This window comes from Fusarium poae, chromosome 1 (genome assembly GCF_019609905.1).
Source record: "Fusarium poae strain DAOMC 252244 chromosome 1, whole genome shotgun sequence".
Taxonomy (NCBI): domain Eukaryota; kingdom Fungi; phylum Ascomycota; class Sordariomycetes; order Hypocreales; family Nectriaceae; genus Fusarium; species Fusarium poae.
The window spans coordinates 4,909,243-4,932,456 of record NC_058399.1 but is presented as its reverse complement, the minus strand read 5'-3'; the positions used below and the strand labels follow the sequence as shown (position 1 = coordinate 4,932,456).

The window sequence follows — 23,214 nt, the reverse complement described above, 5'->3', positions numbered from 1 at the left end:
CACGATACCCAAATTTTCAACAATGGCTTTTGACGACGACGATAATCCCCATGCCTTAGCACAACCAGCTGGTGGTGCCAACGGAGCTGCGACAGAAGATGCCGACGAAGACGCGCCCGACTACAAGCTGTTCCTGTCCATGTTCGACAAACATGGCGTCTCAAGTAAAGCTATTCGTAAGGGCGAGAAGGATTTTGAGTCGCATGGCACCCGTGCGCAGGATGGTCTTCTCGAGGCGAGTCGTCAGGTCATGGATAATGTCCTTGGCTACACGAGAATACATCGTGAAGATGCTTGGGTTCGAGGGTGGTGTTTTCCAGACTGGTGGGCTGAGATGGATCAGGCTGGTGAGAAAGAGGGACTATGGCTGCACGACAGAGTTGTCATGATCGAGCATGAGCGCGGCACTTGGCAAAAGGACATCGGAAGAGCGATACCGGGCAAGATCGAGCGTCTGGGTACGGGACGACTTTGGCTGTTGCCCGAAGAGGCTATTTATCTGGTTGAAAGAGGGACCATGGATCTATGGTGGCCCAATCGACAGTTGGAAGACATACTCCCTAATGCCGATGGTAAAATCAAGACAGGCATGGGTCCTGATGACTACGACGTCGGGCTTCCTCTGAGTCTCGAAGCAGCATACTCACTTTTTATCGGCAATGAAGGCGAGAGAGGCAAACTCACTTTGCCTCAATATCAAGTCTACTCGCACCTCAAGCGCGCGGGCTTCTACGTTCTTCGCGCGCCCCCTTATGAAGCACACACGCCAACACCCCAGTCCAAGACGCTATGGCAATGGATGTTTTCTTTCTTTGGCTCAGAGACACAGATAACAAAACGAAATCCTTCTGGACCTCTTGTTCAGCCGGGACTATACCGCGCGTACAGACCTATCTACGACCAGCTTGCCCTGCTCCCCAGGCACAAGCCATTGCCTTCACCTCCCGTGGTCCATCCTGCCGAGGATCCGTACAGAGTCTTCTTCCACGTATGGAAATCAGGCGGTCCTCCCTTCTCCAAGAAGAACCCCCCGCCGCCCAACTTCCGCATCGCAGTTGTCGATGCCGGCGACACATGTGTACCTACACTCGAGGAGATCGAGGCGCTTTTAGAATCAACACCTCACGACCCACCCAACGAGAGCTGGGAGGGTCCTGGTCGAATGTACCAGCGATTAAAGCACGGTCACCGCAACGTCCTGGTTGCGATTGTGGATCGCGGTCTCGTGAACTTTATGAGATTTGGCGAGGGGGCGTTTGGGGAGGAAAGACTGTTTGAGAGGTTTGACAATAGGGGCGGGCAGAGGGGCGGCAAGAAAACGGGCCGTGGTGGAGGCAGGGGACGAGGTAGGGGCAGAGGTCGTGGTCGCGGACGAGGACGATGATGTGTCAGATAGACGATGGGGGAACCAATACTCTGTACTATAGTATGAATGATGATTGACGTCAGGAGATGTTTGAGTAGATTACATGTGTGTTTCTGGGGAAGTGGATCACGCAGTTACGCTGACGTGTGTTGTGTCCGATGTTAAGGTATAGTCACAGTGGTCTGGTTGGCTTACAGAGTATGCTGCTTCGGTAAACTACCTAAGTGATATATATAATACATGTAGCTAGCTATCTTCAACTATTGTCCTGCGCCAAGAAGAAGATTCTAGCAATGATTACGAAGTTCACGCAATGTCCAATTGGGAAAGGGTTGAATCTGGTACCGTGGTATCTCACTTCTGTATTGAAAGTTGTGGTCGGGTATAGCAGGGTTTATTATCGAAAACTATTGCCAAAACGATTCACTAGCAACGTGTAGTCTGAACATTGGATTACAATGTTTTCTACACCAATGAGGCAAAAGTCACTGGTGAAAACCGAATGGTTCACATGTTTCGAGTCCAGCCAGTCGCAACTATGTGCTACCCGGGACACGTTCCACAAACAACACAATTCTAACACAATTCCAAATGTTGTAGTTGATACAATCCAATATTCGGGCCACAAATACTGTTGGGGGAAATAAGTCCGTTGATTTTGCTCCCGCGGCCGAGAGTTTGCATGTTTGTTCTGACAATAGGCGAGTTGCGGACAAGTATTCCGAGACACGCCTCTGTGCAGGTTCACAGCTCAGCGCAACTGTGTCGTTAGATAGAAGCATTTTACAACACACCACACGGATATCTTGAAACTCGGACAAGCGTAATGATGACATTCAATGCAAGATAGCAACTGATATAGCCACGAGTTGACGACTTGCAGTACGAATGAATACCTTGGTAGTTGAGTATCGCGGGAAGCTAACGTCACAGCGGGTTATGTCGGCTGCTCTCTCGAAACCTGAGAAAATTTCTTTAATTATAATTTGAGCAGGGATTGTTCCACTGTCAGTATAAAAAAGATGGGCCGATCGCGGGGACTCAAAGTCAGTTGGCGTCAGGGTTATGAATAAGTTAAAATGGACATGGGAACTTTGATGGCTAAATCTGATGACAACCGAGTCATGTAATTCACCTTGAATTTTTGTGCAGGATTATTGTTGCAAACTGTTGAGTTTAGTGTTGACTAGCAGATTGTTACCTGAGGCATGTCGTTGAAGAGAGGATGGTATGCTGTTCGTCAAGTGTCTGACCAGGGCCTCTTAGTATTCAATCTCTCCCGTAAGCGCTTGTGAGATAGATGACTTGGTTCATTGTTGCGGTGACCTCCCGATATGGCGCTGACAACAATCTACTCGATCGTTTAACATCGGGTGGGTTGATGAAAACAAGATATAGGAACGGGCGCTCTAGCGCCATGGAGTTATTTATCCGTTTTTAGCCCTGGGCATAATGTGCACTGCAGTGTTGACCAAACCGAGCTACGTTGTCAACGCATGAGTTTCGAGTATTGATAGTATCGTTTTCCTAGTTTCATTGTCGGCATTTTCGCGGTGAAATGACTTGATACGAAGAAATGTGCGTATTCTCAGAGTTGTCACTGCCAACTACATGATCACTGAGTTCAGTAGTTCAAGTTCAGGGATAGCCCTACACAAAGAATAGTGAATAGTATACGATATACAAAAGTCAAAGTCCTGAGCAAAAAGCTACATAGTAAAGCTCGAGGTGAATTGCAACTCCGGAAGGAGAACGGAATCAAGGGTGTGCATGTATTTGTGTTTAGATAGGGCGTGCGTTTAGGCACGGGATGGGATGGTTATTTTGGAACCATGAAGTTGCGAACGAGATTGCAGTTTTCCCTTGGAAAAGACGAACAGCCTTAATTGGTCACTCAAGACAACTGGAAGACAGTAGCGGTGCATGATTGGCCACAATATGAGGAATATGTCATCACGTATCGTGTATCTGTCTGTGTTGGCGTGTCATACTTTTCCGGCATTGTAACAGAAGAGCATCAGAGTTCTTGGATCAATGCTTTGACTTTCAGTATAGCCACAGCTCAAGGTTTCAGTTTAATAAGTGCCGAATTGAGAGCGGTTCCCTGCATCACCGGAATCCGTGTGCTTATAGTCAGAGCAGGTAGTGAAAGAAAAGAGAAAGATTGGCGATTATACGCAGAGGGGGTGATCAACTGGGCTGAGGCTTGTGACTATTGATTTAATCCGTCCATAGTGGCATCATGGTCGCTATCAAGCCCAATAAGTTCTTGGCGCTGCTGCTAAGGGGCGGTGTTGGGCTTGAGGCGATCAGTCAGTCAGTCAGTGACAAGAAAGGTGAATCAAAGTTAAGCGATTGCAGAGAACCGAGTGGCAGAAGAACGAGCAGATTGTGTCACGACTACTTAATTTGGAACATTGTCCCGCCTTTCTCACCTTGTGTTGATCACCGTAATCGAGTTACTAAGGCGGTGTCGGTCAAGTTGACAGCCAAGTAAGTTAGTCTGATGCACAAGTCGATGGTAAGTGTGAGGGGAGGTTTGGAGTCAGAAAAGACTCAACTGAGAGGGGACGCGACAAAGAGTAAAAAAAAAAAAGACATAAAAACAACACATGAAAAGTGGCAAGGATTTATTACTGTTTTAGAGTTGTACCGGCACATCAAGTTGCATCGAGTATGCACCTTGACAACACCTTATCTGAGGTTTTCCCATGAAAGGATAAAAGGGAACCGTAGACCTATAGGGGTGTGTATAGAGCTGTCAGGGTGTGTATACAGTATTGCATGGGATATTCCATAACTGACCATTACTAACAACGTTAACGGCAGGAAAGGGGAAACTGAAAAGGATAACTTAGTATCCGTAGATGTCAGGTAACGTGAATCAACATAACTGAATAAAAAGCGGCATTTGGTGGAAGCTCGTCAATTTACGACTGAGCTTAATTATTGAATCAAGGTTAATAAGTGACATGAGCCAATTAGGATCGGCCAGGTTGACTCTGCAAATCCCTATCACTACAACATCCAATGAACGATGGAAATTTACAGGAGAGTTACTGTACTTGATAGCACGGAGCGGGCGAGAAAGTGAAATAGGCAATCTCTCAGTAATTGCTCTCCCTTGGTAACTAAAACACTCAGTGCCGATGTCATTAACACTGATACTCCGAGGTACCTATACATTGAGCATATGCACATGTGTCATAAGTTTTTATTTTTGTTATTGGCTATTATATCCAATCCGACGTGTTTCTCCAAGTTCATTGTTTCCTTAACTCACACAATCCAATATCTTAAATTTTCTCTCCCTCATCTTCCCTGGCAATTAGTTGCAATTACTACTACGTAGTTGACTTTTGCCTTAGTTAGCTTTTCACATGCCCCCACAAGCCCCATCCCACCCTATCCTAGGTATCCTGTTGCTCTTTCGAGGTACTTTAACCCTTTTCTTTCCTATGGTTCGTTGTCTTCAAACTATTTCCTCGTTGGTGGGTTTGCCCTTTGGCTTTTATTTCGGTTGATCGAGAGGCTTATAAGTTATCCAGCCTCGTTAATTGCGCAACTAGACTACGTGTCTGATACTGTACTGTTCTCCTCTCTCCCCTTACTCATCAACTGTATCCTTCTCTCTACCTATCTTGCGGAGTTGAAGAATTGCGCTTATTGATTTTAGCCCTGGTTCTCCCCCGGCTTAAGATTCCAGAATTCATATGTTCAACCAACCAGGGTGCCAGACCTTGACTACTCCCATTCCTGATTTTGTACCGACCATCCACTTTGAACTTATTACCTGATCTGACCTACTTGGTCTGACCTTATTTATGACTATTTATTTCCCTGTGTTTGGTATTACTAAGTTGACTAAAAAGGTGGCCATACTGCTACTTCACTTTCCCTTGGTCTTCCCACCTTGTCGACTGTGTCTGTCTTTGACCAGGTACATACATACAGTACTAAAAGTAAGTTACAGTGCTGCGCAGTTGCACTAGTTGACTAAAAGACGACGGGATAATAATTCATCAACTGGGAACTTGCGACCGACAATCTACGCGCAACTTTTTTTTTAATCTTGTACTCTACTTGCCTTACCTACTTTACCTCAACTGCCTGCTACCTACTACCTACCTAATCGGAAACGCGCCATACAATTTTTTTTCTCTTTCTCCCCAACTATCAGAGTCTACATCTTCGTCTTCATCAGCTAAACTCGACTAGCCTAACAAAGACTTATTTCGCGTTCCAGCATCAGTAGCTCAGGTATTATTCAAGTCGCGTCATGGAAACTGTCGACGACGACAAGCCCAGGCCGGTTGCGCCACCAGAGCTGGAGCCCATATCGCCAGCGCTCTCATCGGCTGCTGCTCCCAAGCCTTCTACTTCGAGGGCTGCATCACCACATCATGCACCAACTCCAGATTCTACTTCCACCCGTGCTATTGCTGTTGAGATAAAGAGTCCAGCAGCTCCTGATAGTGCGATTTCAATTGCGACTGATCCTCCTCCTGCTGCCCCCTCGGCGTCTGAACCCCGAGCCGCAACGCCAACCATGCCGCAGTCACCACTACAATCATCATCAGCAGCAGCAGCAGCAGCAACGGCATTGGATTCAGCTTTGGTTACCAAGGACCACACACCGTCACCATCTGTACCCTCGACAAGTACTGTGAATGGAAAATCACCGGTAATTGCCGCTGCAAGTCCTGCTACCGTCGTCGCCGCCGCCGGCTCCGCTGCTGTCGCTGTCAGAAGTCCATCTCCAAGGCAAGTTAAATCATGGTTTCATTTCCCGTTTTCCATATTTTTTTTATTCAATATCTCATCAACACAATCTTGTCGTACTCAATAGCTTCGCCATGATGTATTCGTGTTCTCGACCAGTCAAGTGATGGTGTGAATAATAAATGAACGAGTGGCGTGGCTTTGACAAGGATTACAACCCAAAGTTGGCTGGCATTACCTGGTTTGTCAATACCTACTGGGGAGGTCTCTGCCGCCATCTTATGTTGTGTTGTTGTTGACCGCATGGCCCGACTGTATCTGAATCTCAGCATGACGAGACGGTCACTATCAATCAGCGCCTACAAATTGAGAGGGGAAAAGTTGATTTCAAATTACACTGGCGCTGTCAAGCAATTGTTGCCTGCATGAAAAGCTGAATCGCAGTCATTTCTATTGTCAGTGCCATTGTCACTGCAGTTGCGGCCGTATCTACACCTGCGCTACACTGCAACTTTTACTGCTGTTCTATTCATTCATTCATCCATCCATCTATCCATGTATTCAATGATAAGTGGCAGTAGCGATTTCTTGCCTTTCACTTCTTCTTTTCCTTCCTTCATCATACTTTCATCTTATCTCGCAAACTGTTTCCTGCCCACTTGCTATATGCATGCATTCTTCACGTTGTCATTTCACAACTGTTCTTATCGAGTTTCCCAAACTGCATGTTACTCTCGACACGAGATCGACGAAAAGGATTTCTGTGTGTGTGCCAACTGCCTTATACACCCCTCAGAAGTGGACCAATCGTACAGCACAGCACGCCTCTGCCATCCAAATATGCGTTCTCTAAGAGTTCTTAGGTACCTCAGCTCCCTTTCCCATTTCCCATTGAGTCTCATATCTTGGCCCCTGAAGACTCGGACTGGCTATTATATGTTCATCCCTGCTTAAAATGGCTTTGGGTGTATTATTTCTTTGAAATGTTATCCTGGTCTAGCCGTGACAGCTTCTCTTATTTTCATGACATTGGCTTAAACATGCAGACTGGCCATATTTGCTTCTTGCCCATTGACATTTTCTCGATGCAAGCCTTCTATTACTTCATGGCTTGGTAATATTGATAGTCACAACAACACTAACATACCTTTGCAGACACTCGAACGGCCGCAAGGTCTCGATTGGAGATGGGGACCTTGAAAGCGAGCTTAGCGATCCAGCAAGCACCGTGCACTCCCCTTCGGGGGCGGACTTTAACGAATTCGAGGACGAGATTATCGTGGGGGCTCGCACTAACGGTACCCGAAAGTCATCGCCCCCGCGGCCTGCATCTGATGCCGAAGATGAGACCATGACCAATGGCGACGAAGAGCCAGTTGTTTCCCATTACCCCAAACGGAAGCGGACGTCTATCTTTAATGACTTGAGTGAAAGCAAAATCATTGCGGATGACCGTCAAACCTCGGCAGCCAGCACAAGAGCTAAACCCTCTCGCTCAAGCACAGGGAATGTTAAAGGAGTGACAGTAGGCTACTGGCGGGATTCAGAAGCTCCTACAGAGGAACTCAAACATGCTGTCATTGGCTTTATAGATGTTAGAGAGCGTCTACGCACACGTATACAATCACTAACAAGAGCCGGAGACACTGTAACCGAATATCCACTGCCTCCCGGACCTGGTGGAAGTTGGGTAACGTTTGAGAGGATTGTCTTCCTCGATCACCTCGTGGGTCTGGATCACCTTCAGATCAAGGAGTATGTCAGGCTACGCACCAAGAATATAGCAACCGAAAAGAACCAGGCCGAACACACTGCTGGCGAATTAGAAGATACCAAGGAAGCTATTCGCCGTGCCAAGCTGATTCCAACTACTGAAAACAACTCCAACCCACCCCAGATCGCTTACGGCGTCGAACTTCCCGAGCATTTGCAAAGCAATCGCGATGCAAAAAGGCGCAGGACCAGCGGAGGCTTCGCACCTATTAATGCTGCGTCATCGAATGGCCCCGTGGTTGAGCATACTCCTATTCAACCAGCACCCGGCGGACCACAGCCTGTACGAAACGTTGTTGACCCGCTCCCTGGTACTAGACCGACCCGAATTCTTCTTGGCACATGGACCAAGTCTGCAGAGTCCAATCCCAAGGATCGTCATGCGGTCTACGGTATTTTGGGGCAAAACGACATGTTCAGAGTCAAGCTAGTACGAGAAACACGAGACGGACGGTTTGTCGATGGCAACTTTCCCGCTGGAGCAGGCGCTCTTTGGATTCCTTATGAGGATGTTGATTTCGAAAAACACCTGACACCTCTTGCTCGACATGAAATCAAAGAGTACTGCCGTGTACGTCAATGGCAGCTTGATCGCGGAGAGACAGCGGGGGAAAGATCACAAAACGAGATCAAAGCTGTATTCGACGCACAAGCTAGGGCTGCAGGCACTAACTACAAGGCTCCTGCCCCCTTGTCAATCGCTCCCGCTCTGCCTCGTCTTCCTGGAGAGTTTGGAGAAGAACAGGACCAGCCACCAAAATTAAGCTGGACTGGCAACGAGATTCGCCAGGAACTTCGCCAAAGTCGTCGCATGGAAGCAGCCAGAGCCGAAGGACGTTTAACGCGCCAAGCACCCATCACCGATTTTGAAGCTGCCAAATCGACCACAACGACTCGTCCCATCTCAGGCAGAACACAGCAAAGCACCAATGCGCTCGAGCGGACCTCAGCTCTGGCCGAGCGTGAGATCATCCGTGTGGAACAGGCTCAAGAGCGTGCTCACCTGCAGGCTGCTAACCGCGAGCGAGCAGCAGCAGCAGCCGCCCAAGCAACCGCGGCCGCGGCCGCTAAGATCCCTGGCGTGGCCACCAACGGCCGACAGCAGTTCCATGAAAGCCATGAGATGCAGCGCCTCAACAAGGTTTGGGCCAGCCAGGAAAGCTTGCGATTCTCGAGAGCAAGTACCGACGACGCCAAAATGTATGGGGGAGTGAAGTACGAGCGTAAGGCCAATGGTCCCTTTACGGGAAAACTTGTCTCACAGGGAACCATCATCAACATTGACGGCGAGGATTACGTCGAATATCGCGTGCTTACAAAGCCGTCATTCTTCTAATACCAGCACAACGCATTCGATAAACATAACACTACTACGGAGTGTTTTGGACGCATGAATGAACAAATCACCCTTTAATCAAGACACACATAAAAGGATCACATCTGCATACGAATACACTAGAATGATTTCGCGTTGTTTCTTTGTGTTTTGATTGTTATTTGCTGCCTTGTCGTCCCCAGTCATACATACTCGGGCGGAGAAGGCAACGGATGAAAGGGATGACGGATCTAGTAGATACTAGACCTCGCGGACAGGGGATGGAGTTTGAGGTCAGAGGTTGCGTGATTATACCCGGTACAGGCAGGCAGTTGGTAATTTTCAGTGTTTTTGTGCGAGCTAGACAGCGTTTCCTTTTTCTTCAACGTTAATCCTAATGCTCTGGAAGCAACCGCATTATCTCTTGGCGACTTGCAAGCTGTGACTCGCGGAACCTGGTGGGTAGTAGAGAAGTTGACCTTAGAGCTTTAGGCTACAATGGTGAATAAACAAAGAGCAGTACCTACGTAAATGGCACAAACTAACTCGCTGATTTCATGTCTTATACCTCGAGGCCGATTTTTTAGTACTCTGATCAGAACCAATGAATTGGCTAACGGGTAGCAGAAAAAATGGACCTCCCAAGTCTTAGATCATAAAAATAAGTAGTCTAAGAGCCATAGTCTAAGGAGCATAAAGTAACCTTCTAATTTCGTCCCTTGTACTTCCAGCGGCCAATTTTTCTGATATCCTAAGGATTGAATTGGGGTTTAGTGGGGCTTGTCCTCATAGATACATATACTAAAATTGAGCACTTATCTTCCATCAAAAACCCATTCAGCCGTCATCGTATAGGGGTCAGTACATCAGTTTGTGGCTCTTCGAAGCACTGAAAACGCAAGTTCGAGTCTTGCTGACGGCAATCTATTAATCTTTTGCCATTTTTTGCGACTATCGTGGTTAGTTTTGATTAAGCATATAGGATTTTTTTTTGTGTTGTAGTTGAAATGAGGCTTGGCCAACTAACACGGTTCACCATACTTTGAGACTGTACGGAACAGCTATCGGTCCTTTGGCTATCATGTCACACGTCCTCAAGGAGATGGTTCCTGTTGCGGAAATATACTCGAGTGTGTAATCCACTATCTTGGGGAAGCTGCAGTCACCAAGCAGGAGATCAAACCAGACGGGCTCGGAGTAATCTCAACTTGTGTATCCGTAATCCGATGGATGAATTGAAAGAGGATGGTCTTCCCCCGTCACGATGATCAGATATACGGGATATGACCCAGCCGAAGGGAAACTCTATACTTATGACGTCTACGAGGCCCGTTGAGATGGTTGAGTTGAGTTGTTCATGCCGGTTCTTTACGTAGAACGTCAACGGTTCGCTGGACGCATACAAGGGTTTCCATCAGCTCTTCAGGAGAAGATAATATAAATACGAGGTTGTGCAAGTACATACGCAGTCTATCCGTCCAATCGTGTACTATCTCAGCCCCCAGAAGGAGAGAGGTTTCTATTTAGGGTAAATATTCTTGTCTGGACTCAGATTCTGACTCGAGGCACGCTTTCCCACGTGAGCTTGCACGCCCTCGCTTTTCTGCGGTGAGAGGTTTGATGGTGTTTACGCCTTGTGTGGGTGACGGAGAATGTCTTGCTTGCAGAGGTTCTGTTGCACAAGCTATCAGGAACAGAGAAAAGAGAAGGGAAGGGAATAGACTGAAAGGTCGACTTTGGATCTAATGCGTTGTGCCGAGTCACATTCAGCCTCAGCTCAGCTCGGAGCCCAGTCTCGGTGTTGTATGTGCACTTTTTGTCCTGGCGAAACCAGATTTGAATATCCGTAACTGACTGACTGACTATTCATAGCTGTAGGCAGTCATTCATGTCTCGTCTTCACCGCAAAGTTGAGGTGCATATTTTGGAACAATTGTTATGCAAGAGTAGAACATATGTCTCTGATTGTGGTTGTGTTAGCCAATTGAGTTATGCAAACCACCACGTAGTGAGATCAAGGGTGCTGCAAGATACCGATTTATGGCATGACATGATCAATTACCAACAAACTACTCAAGGCAAAGAATGGAAATCTGCAGCGCATGACGCGCATATTTAATCCAGATGGAGATGTGTAGTTTGAACGGGGAGCATGCAACAGGGGAGGAAAGCATGGCAAAGTACTTGTGTGTAACCAACAGGCAAACGCACAAAACAGTCAAGTTCAAGTCTAGATGGATACTAGAAGTCAATATTATGAATACGTATAAATAAATGAATATGTAGGGTCTCTATACAGTTAAGCTGATCAAGACAACTATTGCCGAATGTTGGAGAGTCATTGATACAATATAATACATAGATACTCGCGAAAAAATGATTATAATTGGTTACCAGAATACAAGACCCTGGCCAAATCACTCGCTTGGCCTGCCAAACAGTGACCGTTTATGTGACTTGGTGTATCGCATGCAACGCAGCTGAACATGTCTCTGTTCCTGTTCCTGTCCCTGTTCCTGTCCCTGTCTCCCGGCTCAGCTTGCCCTTTAATTATTTCTACTGGTCCCATCAACAATGTCATACATACGCCGGCTTCCAGAGTTTCCGGTGTCCTTTTCGTTTCCATCGTGGCAGCCACACCTAAAAGAGAACAAACTAGTTGCCGTTGAAGAACAAACAAGACAGAAGGCCTCGAAAAAGAAAGTGATGGACCTCACGAGGTTAATTCTCCGCCTCCGCCATCATGCAAGCCTCCTCATGTGTACGCAGGACTTGGAAGCAAGCAAACAGGGCGTTGGAGTTGAAAGGGAAATACGTATATACACATAACATACGAGGTTATTCTCGTCGGACGCGGGTGACTACAGCACAGCATACGTTGTGTAACTAGCGAACAAACTTGCCTCCCTATAGAGACCAGCTGGGATCGACTGCATTGGAATTGGAGTTTGACGGACGGACGGACGCACCAGCCTGATCTTGTCCATGCTACCGGTCCTGTGCTGTACCAACTGGACTATCACCGGGGTTGTGCTTCCAAAGATTCCAATCGCCATTGGATATGGATCCAACCAAGTATAGCTGAGTGAGTATAAGTGAAAGTGCGAATGGTAGTCATACCTAGGTTGTTATAGTTACCATTCCTCTTTTCCTCCGCCCCTTTTCTCGCTCTTGGTCCCGTTTTGTCCTCTACCAATTTCTGTTTATTTTCATCCTCGTTCCCGTTCGCTTTCGCTTCTTTTCCTTCCCCTTTCTCTTTCCTTTCCTTTCCTTTTCGTCTCGTCTCGTCTCGAGTTGCCGTTGAAATCTCAGCTGAGACTTGCCCACTCCCCATCAATTACTCCTCATTTCTTCTCCAAACAGAGAACATAGCGTGCCATGCATGCCTATAGTGAGAGAAGACAACCCTCTTATACTCTAATTTGATCTTACTCGTACTCCCTTGCCATGACGGGCTGCACAGGGCGTAGCTGGGGCTTCGTTGCGCCAGACGTGCAAGATCCGCCACAATGTATCGCCTTGTGTAGGGAGAGATTCCTCAAAGAACTGTTGCCCGAGGATGAGACATTCGACCGAGTGTGCGAGGCTCTGCAAGACAGGGAACGCATGGAGAGGGACCAGCCTTTCCAGGCTTTGTATTGTTGCGATGCTCAGGCTTGTGGCGTGGACAACCTTGGTGAGCGTGGCAGAGATCGTATGTGACATCTCGCCCATATTGACATGATTGATCATGATGCTGACAGATTGATAGCAAATGTCAACTGGCTCATCAATGCCTGTCAAGAGTAAGGACACAGAACACAAGATGAAATAGACTCTAAGATGTTGGCAGTATTGGTTACCACTCCGTGTTAGATCCAGGCCCTCCTCAACCCTATCACATATGCGATTCTGAGTCTGTCAATGGAAATGACAAACACTGTCAAGACGCCAACTCAGCCGATGGAATTCAAGATGAATCTTCTCAAACCACATCAAGACCATCATCGGCAAAATCAATAACAACGACAGAAAACACAGTCTATACAAAACCGACAACTAAAGAAACCATAAGCTCAGTACCACTACAAAGCTCAGTACCACAAACGAGTTATTCCACAAGCAAAGATTCCTCAACTCAAGCAACTTCCGACCCTTCCAACAGCGATCAAAATGACACCAAAGACAACAAAGGAATGCCGCTAGGCGTGAAAGTCACCATCGCCATCATCTCCGTCGTGGGCCTCCTTGCCATCGGCGCTTTGATATTCTGCCTCCTTCGAAGAAGACGCTCTCGCAAGAACGACATCCGAAGACTCATCAAGCATCCCACATCGCCGCCTCCAGTAGCAGACTCACCAACCCCTCTCGTCTCTCCAGCTATCTCTTTTTCTGCTTCTCATGTTGATGCCGAGGCTGTCCCGCTTACACCACCGGCGCGGCTTCGTGAACGGAGATATCTTCCCACCACAGGTGATCAGCCGGACATTTTCCCAACTTCTCCCCTCTTCTCACCTACGGGGAGGAAGCTATCGCCTCGACATGAAAGGACACCTAGAATCTACAGCGCAAACCAAGTCCCTATGATAGTCATGACGGCGCCAGATGGGTGCAACATGAGAGATAACGACCACTCGGCAAGCATCAGCGATGGCATCATCACCCCTCCGCCTTCTGCCCTCATAGACCCTTTTGGTCTCAGCGGAAATACTTCTCCTCCTCGCCCCCCACGATCTCGCGATGCTTCGTTTAATATGCTTGCCAGTCCGGGACCGCCACCCACAAGAGCTCTTCCCTCAACACCTCCCAACAGGCCTGCTACTCCTACAAACCCCCCTCATAAGGGCGTGAGTTGATGTAGGGAGACATACGGTCAATCTTTGATCTGAAGAGTATGTAGAAAATGAGAGATTGCTGAGATAAGATGGATAGTACACGCTGCATGCATGCATGTATGATTACATATCAACGAAGGGTCACGATGAGTTTCACGACACAAATATGTATTAGTTAATTCCATGGTCATCACTGCATTTACTTTTATTCACCTGTAGAATATGTTTAAAATACCATTTTCTAGATGCCAATCTCCTTGAGTGACTGAACAAGATCAGTTATGCTCTTCTCAACGGTAATCCAGTTAATCTTGAGCAACTCGTTGGTCTCCTTGTTATCGATTCCAAAAATCTGGTCCTTGGGAGGAAGTTCGCCGCCCTTGACTTCAGGTCCAGGGAGCCTATCCTTGAACTCGGGGAATTTCTTAGCAACAATGTCGATGATTTCGCGGTGCGAGAATAATCCAGCCGTGGTAAAGAGTCGCTTCCCTCCGGCGCTGGGCTCCTCAAGACCTCGAACGTGGGCACGTGCAGCATCTCTCACATCAATCCAGAGAGGAACGGGGGTACAGGGAGGAATCTCTTCCTTCCATCCGCCTTGTAAAAGCTTCACGATACGCTCGTTGGACGTGTTGATGCTCTCCAAGGTAGCAAGGTGCTTTGATACAGGACCCAGAACCAGGGGTGGACAAACCGTCACAAGATCGAAAGAGGGCTTCTTCTCGGCGACAAAGTCCCAGGCCGCACGTTCGGCGAGAGTTTTTGAGGCGCGGTAAGCAGTTGCGTCGGAACGAGTGATGTCGTCAATGGTGACAGGGTTCCATGTCTTTTCGGAGAATACGTGAGATCCATCCGTAAATTTGGCCTCGTCAATGATGGCAGCGAATGATGAAGTGATGACGACGCGCTTGACATTGTGTGCTGAAGCATGAAGAGCCTTGAGGATACCCGTTGTACCAATGACAGCTGGATCTATAAGGTCCTTCTTGGGGTCGGCTGTGTAGTTCTTGGGTCAGTTACTGCGCCAACTTGCTCAATGTTTCCTCAAAACTTACTAATGTTGAAGTGAAAGGGGCTTGCAACGTGAACAACAGCCTCGAGACCGGGAGTCTTGGCCACTTGATCAAAAGCATTGGGCTTTGCAATATCGGGTACAATGACAATTTCCAACTTGTCATCCTTGATCTTGTCAGGGAATGCGTTGCGGATCTTCTGGGCCTTGTCCTCTGAACGGACAGTTGTGACGATGCTGTAATCCTTTTCAAGAAGCTGCTCTAGAGTATGAGCTGGATTATGTTAGGCTGTGTCATGAATGGGCTTTATTCTGTGGTAATCTATACATACCGGCGATGAAGCCCGAACCACCTGGGAGTATATTGTTAGATGGTTGATTCAATGTGTCTTGGGCGTGAAAACTTACCAGTGAGGAGAACTTTGGTCATGGTGAGAGTATATCAGTCGCAATTGTTCTTGATTGAAGGAACAATGTCTCATTGTTTGACGTCAATGGTCTCTTATATACCTCGGATAGAGGTCGGGGAACTGGCTGGACCCGCATTCGTCATTCAAGTTGGGGGATTCGACATGTCGCAGTAATGCAATGCAATGCAATGCAATGCAACTCCCCTCCCCCACGCTTTCCTCCTCTTTTGTTGCAACCCGAACACTATAAATCTCGACTGTATTTCTCCGTTACCGGACACCATCACTTTGCCCACACCTACACGCAGTGAGGGAGGGCATGCTACGCTACATATTCAAATCAGTCAAAGTAAAGTACTACCACATCATCTCAACAAAACAATAGATAGTGTACAATAGCTTATTACAATCGAGACTTAAGATCGAGAGGGATTATCTATACACGCTTGGTGTAGTGCAGGCTCACGCCAGAGATTCAACCCACCACTTCATCCTATTCTGGTTGATAGTAGTGGCGTTTCTCAGCCCCTTTTGCTCAACCTGACTTCCTGCTTATGCTGCTATCGCTTGAACAAAATAAAAATCCATATGGACATAAATCGCTAAGCCTAGGCACAGGCCAGTCGTCCTCGCTTGAACCCCGTTCTCTTTCGCGTCTCGCAAAGGTAATTCATCCAATTTCACACAATGCTCGCTGTAGAAATATGCGTTCGATATGGATCCTCACCCTGTCTGTTTTCCAACACCACATACGTCATACGCGGCGCGAACTACGCCGGGCTTCCTTTTTTACCTCATCTTTACTCCACGACGGCGTGATACTGGCCTTTTAAGCCTCCAACCTCAACCATCAGTTCTAGATGTGTCTGCTGCTGCTGCTGGCGGCGCAGGTGTCTCTGGTGGTTGAGGCTGATGAACACCCCCGAGACCGGGTGGTGTTGGAGCTTGTTGAGGAATAGGTAATCTCATCGGCCCCTTAGGTGCAGTGATACGTCCGGGAAGACTCTCGCCTCGAATTACTTTCTCTACCTCGGACTTATCCAAGGTCTCATACTGCACGAGAGCCTTGGCTAACAAGTCCAACTCGCTTCGCTTTTCGGTCAATAGCTTTCGCACATCCTCATACGACTTTCCAATCGTTTTTCGGACTTCGCCTTCGATGGCTGCCTTGGTTTCGGAGCTTAGGTTCTCGTATCTTCGACCGTATTCAACGGGTCCCAGTACGGTGGACATGCCGAAAAGGGTCACCATCATGAAGCCCAGGTCAGTGGCCCTCTCAAGATCCTAAAGGATTTAGCATATGGTACGAATGATTTGATAATAGTGCTTACCGACGAAACACCCGAGGTTACTTTATCGCCGCCGTATCGCAGTTCCTCGGCCATCTTGCCTCCAAGTGCCACACGAATGTTCGACATATATTCCGCAGCTGTGTAGGAATACTTATCCATCTGAGGAAGCTGGGCGGTGTGCCCTAGTGATGGCCCCTTGGGGAGAATCGTGACCTTGTATAGAGTGTTGGAGCTCTCCTTGTCGAAAAGCTGAACAAGCGCGTGACCGGCCTCATGATAAGCCGTCATTTCCTTCTCTTTCTCGGTGACTACCATTGACTTGCGCTCGGAACCCATTGTGACTCGGTCGTATGCCCACTCCATGTCCTGCTTGGAAACAAAGCTGGCCTTGGCTCGACTGGCTCGAAGAGCAGCAACGTTAAGCATATTTTCTAGCTCGGCACCTGATTGACCGGGGCAACGGGCAGCAATAGCTTCGAGGTCGACGTCGGGGGAAACCTTGATCTTCTTGGCATGGTGCTTAAGAATGGCGATTCGGCCTCTAACATCGGGCAAGTCAACATTGACATGTCGATCGAAGCGTCCAGGACGAGTAAGGGCCTTGTCCAGCATCTTGGGCAGGTTGGTGGCTCCGATGATAATGATCTTGCTGTCTTGATCAAAACCGTCCAATTCGGTAAGCAGCTGATTCAGTGTCTGTTTGGCGTGGGCTTGGTCTCTAGGGTTACGCTTGCCTCCAATGGCGTCAAGTTCATCGATAAAGACAATGGCAGGGGACTTGTTCTTGGCGGCAGTAAAGAGTTCGCGGACTCGCTTGGCACCAACACCAACAAAAATCTCGTCGAACTCACTACCAGACATATAGAAGAAAGGAACACCGGCTTCGCCGGCAACGGCTCGAGCAAGAAGCGTCTTACCAGTACCGGGAGGGCCAACGAGGAGGACGCCCTTGGGAAGTTTGGCACCGAGGTCGCTAAACTTCTCAGGGTTCTTCAAAAACTCGACGACTTCCTGGAGTTCTTCCTTGGCTTCATCGCAACCGTGGACATCTTGGAACCGGGTGTTTTGCTTCTCGGCCTTGACCTCAGAGTCCTGTTTGCTGTTCGGACCTCCGCGACGGAAAGTGCTGAATGCCTCAATAGCAATAGTAACAAGTGCAAAACACAGATAGGTAGTGACGATGAAGATTGCCAAAAACTTGAACCAGCGGAAAATAGTAGACCGAGTTGACTCTTGAACGATGACATGGATGGGTTCTCCCTTATGACCCATAGGGTTGCCAGCATTTGCAGATCCAGCCACAGCAGCGTTAGCGATGCCTTGCTCATAAGTGGGCCACTGAGTACGTCCAAAGTTTCCGTTCATAGTGCCAGGCGCATTTGCAGCTTGAGTAGCACTAGCACCAAGCATAGCGAGAGCTCGCTGGTAGGCGTCATTGGTAGCAGGGCTGGTGGCGAAGCGTCCGGATTGATATCGTTCCACAAGAATAGCAGGCATGTTGGCTCGGAGAAGAAGCTGGTAAAAAGCATTCTGGGCGTTTGCATTACCAGGGTTTCGGTTGGCAGATTCCTCCAACGTTGCGAGCTGGTTGCGGGAGATTCCATTGGAGCTGCCGAATGCTCTGCGCTGAACAGGAAATTGACCGAGAGTTGAGATACCACGAGAAGACAGAAGACCGGAAGGAGTTGAGAACGAGTGCATGAAAGACGACGGAGTCGATGCGCGGGGTTGAAAGTAGGGGTGTCGCAGAATGGGGTTGGCCGCTTGAAGGCCAACACGACCCATATTCGAGATAGTAGCCTGGGCAGTTACCGGTGCCATCGCAGGAAATTGTGAACGAGAGAAGGAGGCCAGGTCAACCCTTTGAAGAAACTCGGGGAGCCGAAGTTCGGCTGCCTACAATTGGAATGAGTATAATGTTTGAATACCACTGAGCTGCAACTCACTTGGTGGGGTTCAGCCGTTTTGGTTTGTTTGACAGTTTCGTTCGGAGAAACTGGTCGACGGGCCGGGAGTGAAGTCGTATGTTTCCAAGGGGACATAAGGGTGTTCGAAATCGAGGGCCATAGCTCCGTAGTTGTCGCTGCCACATTCTGAAGTTTCGTCAGTGCTGTTCGGTTATGACTATACCTGGACCCCGGAACAACTTACTGGCAGCACCATGGCGTTATAGGCCATGCTAGGAGTTTTCTTGCACCAGAAGTGCTTTCGAAATGATGTTTGTAAGCTGATAATGGAGGAAAAGATGATGATAAACCGTTTCAATGACGTGTAATGGGTGGCTTGATCTGCGCCTCCCGCCGCGTCTAAAGTTTCTCAGGACAGAAACGTCTATTGTTGACCAGGTATGTCGTACGGTAAGTCTGCTCAAAGAGACGAAACAATAGTTTACCGGGATGCACTCATAGTGAATCGCGCGCAGGCATCATCGGTATGTAATCGATGGGGGGAGTTCGGACTGCTTGCCACTCTGGTCCGCGATTCGGCATCACATCACAGGTATAGCCTTTCCTCTTCGGGAAGTCGCTGAGTCATCCCAACCCGGCCATCAGATCTTCCGTCTCCCGACCACAACATTTGAATCTACCTCTGGACATATTTGATAATTTCTATTCATCAGAGCCGTTAATACCACGATAGAGTAGTGTGCAGATGGTGCGTGTCTGTTCTATAGTGCTGTGGTGCTATGTAGTGCTCTGACTGCCTATTTACTTATCCAAGAATTATGTGAGGCAAAGAGTTGAAAGCGGGTTGGTAACAAGAAAATATATGTTTATTAGGTGTGGACATAAGCCTCTATCCCCAAGTCTTCAAACATTTGATGCTGGTGTTGATCCGTATGTTTCCACAAGCCCCTCCCGCTATCCGTCCATCCACCTCCCTCCAGGTAAATTATCCGCCTAACGAAATCTCAACATGAAAGCCTTGTATAGGGTATTGGTGCTACTCAATGCTGCAAAAGACAAGAAAACAAACGAGGACAAGATCAGAGAAGGTATCCAAGTGCAATAGGCTGCCATTCGAATAATCCAAGGTATAGAGGATCCGAACAGCAAGAATGAGCCGCTGCAACGTCCTTGATCCAAAGTCACAGTTACTCAGATAAAAAAGAAAAACAATTGGCAAAAATAAAATAACCCCTTCCTCAGCTCGAATTACACAATGTTAAACGGAAAGAGAAGAAAAAAACAATGACGGTGTTCCGAATCGTGGTTGACATCTTTCATAAGATCTAGAGAAAGATTGACGGTTTTCGAGTAACGCTGTATCCTGTTCTCTTCCAATAACGTTCCGATGGGTATATCCTCTTCAAGAGCAGAAATAAATTTCATGAAATAGAGATCGTTGCGTGGTCCAGCCGTGGTATGATCGTAATGTTACAGGTAACTATCGTGAAGAAACAGGGCGATGTCTTGTCGTGTGCTAAAGACAATATTCGTAAATTATAGAATGGCGTTAAGAGCAGACTGATCACATGCTCGCCAGTCTGCTGCTGGGGAGTTGCAGTGAAGGATCATCGAACTCCATCTTTGGCGCGTAGATATCATATACTGCGCTCCCGTACGCGGGCAGCTGCCCAATGGTTGTAACCTCAATCGGCGGGTCGTAATGGGGCCACTGCTCTTGTTGCGGATGCGCTGATGGGGGAGGGTAGTGCTCGGTCGTGGCAGGCATATGCTGTGGCTGGGATACAACCGGCTGCTGGGGCTGTGCCATATGGTGCTGAATAGGCTGGTGGTACTGAACCATAGCTGGTTGAGTTTCCGCTGTTGTGTATGCTGACTGGGTTGTTGGCTGGTGAGCATAGAAGCCATCTTGAACCATGGGGCTTGGGACCGAAGTGGCAGAGAAGGTGCTGGGGCTGCTCTGAATTGACGTCGGAATTCCGGGGGCCGAATATGGCATCTCCATGGCAGGTCGCTCCACGTGTTGTGACAAGTGGTAATGAGCAGGCAAAGAACTAGTCATCGTGGCAACACCAGGGTTCCCTTGCTCGGTTACATAGTATGCCTGACGCGGTATGGCTGCGGCTCGATGGACAAGTTGAACATGGGCGTGTTGATCAGGCACTGTATGCCCGTGATACTCATGGGGAACCGTGGTGGGGATTCCATGCCTGTGGGCATAATGAGGTGGCATATGGTGACCATGAACCTGAGATTCGAAGTCGGCATAAGAGGATGCACGATGGAGCGAACCGTTTGGTGCTGTTTGACCCATAGACACCATGTCGTGAGGCGACCAGGTCATGGAGGAGTGCTGGGGAGTAGAGGGAGACTCGTCATCATCAGAATCCGAGGAGCAATCGTCGATATCGTTGGGGTTCATCCCTTGCTGGTGCGATCTCCGTTGATGCTTGACCATGGTGGTTTTTCTGCAAAAGCTGAGTTTCGTGTTAGCAAGCGGTTCCTTTGATGGGGCTGACAGAACCTACCTCTTAGAACAGCCATCATGGGCACATTTGTATGGGCGCTTTCCAGTGTGTATGCGTCGGTGCCGCGCAAGACTTGAAGACTACGTGTGTTAGTGGTTTCTTGCCAGCCGCTTGAGTTGTTTTCACCTACATCAGAGAACCGTTTGCCACAGCCAATATGTTGGCATTGATGGGGCTTTTCCCCTGTATGTGTTCGAATATGAACCGTCAACGCACTACGCTGAATAAAACTCTTTCCGCATCCAGGGATAGAGCAAGAATAAGGCCGTTCATTAGTATGTATACGATAATGTCTTTGTAAATCAGATTTTCGATTAAAGCTCTGTCAGAGGTTAGCAACAAAGGTTGGCGTGGCAGACTCTGGAGCAACAAACCTTTGTGCAAGACTGCCAGTCGCACTGGAACGGACGGGCAGTAGGCTCGTTCTCAACTAATTCCATGAGTTCCATGATTATGTTTGCCAGGTATCGATATTTCTTCGAGGCAATGCGTGCAAAACAGTGCTCAGTATGGTAGTAGATAGAAGTTGGGTAAATCGCTGACAAGCTACAGCATAATTCTTTTCAAGCGTTCGCGAATTGGCAGTTGCAGACGCAGTACAGTAGGTGCGTACTACCGTCGCCGAGAAAGGCCGATGAGTAACTGTTAGACTTTGCCTGTAATTAGGGTATAGTAGGCGGCGATAGGGTCAATCGTAGATAAAGCAGCGCTCATAAGATAACGTGAACAAGCCCGGATCTGACAATCGAGAAACGGTTATAGTATGGATGACTTGAAGAGGTTGGATGGTGGTGAATATATATAATATTGGCGGTGGTAAAGAAGCGGTTGAGAATGGGATAGATATAAAAGATGGGTGAAGCTGAGGGTCCAGGTTGAGTGGGAGCTGAGTGCTTAAACGTCTCGTGTTAATGCAGGCACTACCCAGGATTGGCCAGTGGATCGCAGAGAAGAAATTTGGCTGGGGCCGGGGAGGGTTGTGCACCTGAAAAGAGGGACGCCGCTACAGACGGTTGTACTCTGAGGGATGATGGAAAAGGTCCAGAAGGAAGGACAAGGGAATACCAGGGTAACAACTGATTGGGTTCGGAGCGATGAACACTCAAGAATATGACTAACGCAACGTAACGCAGTCTACCAAGTCAACCACAAGTATCGAGTCGCCAGAACGGACCATGCAGCACCTAGTTGAGTTGATTCGAGTCAGGTAGACTAGACGTTCGATAAAGCCCCATATAAGACTATAATGAGGGCACGGCAACAGATATGAACGAACAACCACCAGGTTCTACTCTGGTCTGCTCTAGTCCCGCTAGGTAAGGGCAGTGGGGTTCAGTACAGGAGTGTTTGGTGTGAGGTGAGGTAGTGCAGAATCGAGTACCGTATCAGTACATTAGCCAGGGCCACGCAGATGCTAAATACCAGGACGAGGACAGTAGCCACCTCAAGCTGGAAAGATGGGCCGTCGCAAATCTGACTTAGTTCATAGGTGTACGGCGAGCATGGTCTGGTATCCGTATACCTATATCCATACGCCGGGGCTAACAATGAACCACGCAGGAGATCAAAGAAGTCAAGGGATCCCTGCCCTGCAACAGCGGGCTTCAGTGGGTCACGTCCGGCAACAAGTGACGGGGGGTGTGAATACCATAAGAGGAAATTGAGAAAGAGTTAAGATGGGGAATGGGGGAGTGAGCCAAGGGTGAGAAAGCGTGACGGCACATCAGGTAAAGAGAAAAGGAAGTGGAGGGAGGCTGTTAGAGAGGGAGATGAAGAGATGCATCCATCAAGGGTCAATTAGTTAGGTCAGGGGATGATAAAGGCAGGGCAATGCAAGGTAAAGGTAAGGCAAAAATAGAGACGACGGCTGCCGCTAACAACAGACTCAGAGGAGACGAGCTCGGGTCGCATACCGAGTACAACGTCTCCAACTGCTCAGCTAAACCACCTTGGGCTTGCGTTGATGGCGGCATGCAGCAGCTAGTCAGCCAGGTAGCTGCGTCGCCTGTGTGAAGTGGGTTAAAAGTGCGTCAGGACTCAAGGCGAAACTATTACCAACTATAGGCTCTGAAAGG

General features: G+C 48.2%; 6 protein-coding genes and 1 non-coding gene across 7 annotated transcripts; 4 read left to right on the top strand and 3 right to left on the bottom strand.

The window, feature by feature from the left end:
* Positions 1 to 22: 22 nt before the first annotated feature.
* FPOAC1_001591 (uncharacterized protein) lies at positions 23 to 1,384 on the top strand (the record flags this gene model as incomplete). Its single annotated transcript, XM_044846192.1, has 1 exon — positions 23 to 1,384. One exon carries the CDS (start codon positions 23 to 25, stop codon positions 1,382 to 1,384), a length of 1,362 nt encoding a protein of 453 aa, XP_044712108.1.
* Positions 1,385 to 5,645: 4,261 nt separating this feature from the next.
* On the top strand, positions 5,646 to 9,197 carry FPOAC1_001590 (uncharacterized protein; the record flags this gene model as incomplete). Its single annotated transcript, XM_044846191.1, has 2 exons — positions 5,646 to 6,157; positions 7,244 to 9,197. 2 exons carry the CDS (start codon positions 5,646 to 5,648, stop codon positions 9,195 to 9,197), a joined length of 2,466 nt encoding a protein of 821 aa, XP_044712107.1.
* An 819-nt stretch (positions 9,198 to 10,016) lies between these two features.
* On the top strand, positions 10,017 to 10,098 carry FPOAC1_001589. Its single transcript has one exon. It is a non-coding gene; the product is annotated as a tRNA-His (tRNA).
* A 2,525-nt stretch (positions 10,099 to 12,623) lies between these two features.
* On the top strand, positions 12,624 to 14,011 carry FPOAC1_001588 (uncharacterized protein; the record flags this gene model as incomplete). Its single annotated transcript, XM_044846190.1, has 3 exons — positions 12,624 to 12,870; positions 12,928 to 12,961; positions 13,009 to 14,011. 3 exons carry the CDS (start codon positions 12,624 to 12,626, stop codon positions 14,009 to 14,011), a joined length of 1,284 nt encoding a protein of 427 aa, XP_044712106.1.
* Positions 14,012 to 14,231: 220 nt separating this feature from the next.
* FPOAC1_001587 (uncharacterized protein) lies at positions 14,232 to 15,432 on the bottom strand (the record flags this gene model as incomplete). The annotated part of the gene is made up of 4 exons (XM_044846189.1): positions 14,232 to 14,986; positions 15,046 to 15,276; positions 15,335 to 15,355; positions 15,411 to 15,432. The coding sequence occupies 4 exons, from the start codon at positions 15,430 to 15,432 to the stop codon at positions 14,232 to 14,234; spliced, it is 1,029 nt and encodes a 342-aa protein (XP_044712105.1).
* An 823-nt stretch (positions 15,433 to 16,255) lies between these two features.
* On the bottom strand, positions 16,256 to 18,882 carry FPOAC1_001586 (uncharacterized protein; the record flags this gene model as incomplete). Its single annotated transcript, XM_044846188.1, has 4 exons — positions 16,256 to 16,696; positions 16,744 to 18,600; positions 18,651 to 18,797; positions 18,856 to 18,882. The coding sequence occupies 4 exons, from the start codon at positions 18,880 to 18,882 to the stop codon at positions 16,256 to 16,258; spliced, it is 2,472 nt and encodes an 823-aa protein (XP_044712104.1).
* A 1,293-nt stretch (positions 18,883 to 20,175) lies between these two features.
* FPOAC1_001585 (uncharacterized protein) lies at positions 20,176 to 21,588 on the bottom strand (the record flags this gene model as incomplete). The annotated part of the gene is made up of 4 exons (XM_044846187.1): positions 20,176 to 21,088; positions 21,140 to 21,219; positions 21,270 to 21,461; positions 21,514 to 21,588. 4 exons carry the CDS (start codon positions 21,586 to 21,588, stop codon positions 20,176 to 20,178), a joined length of 1,260 nt encoding a protein of 419 aa, XP_044712103.1.
* Positions 21,589 to 23,214: the final 1,626 nt, after the last annotated feature.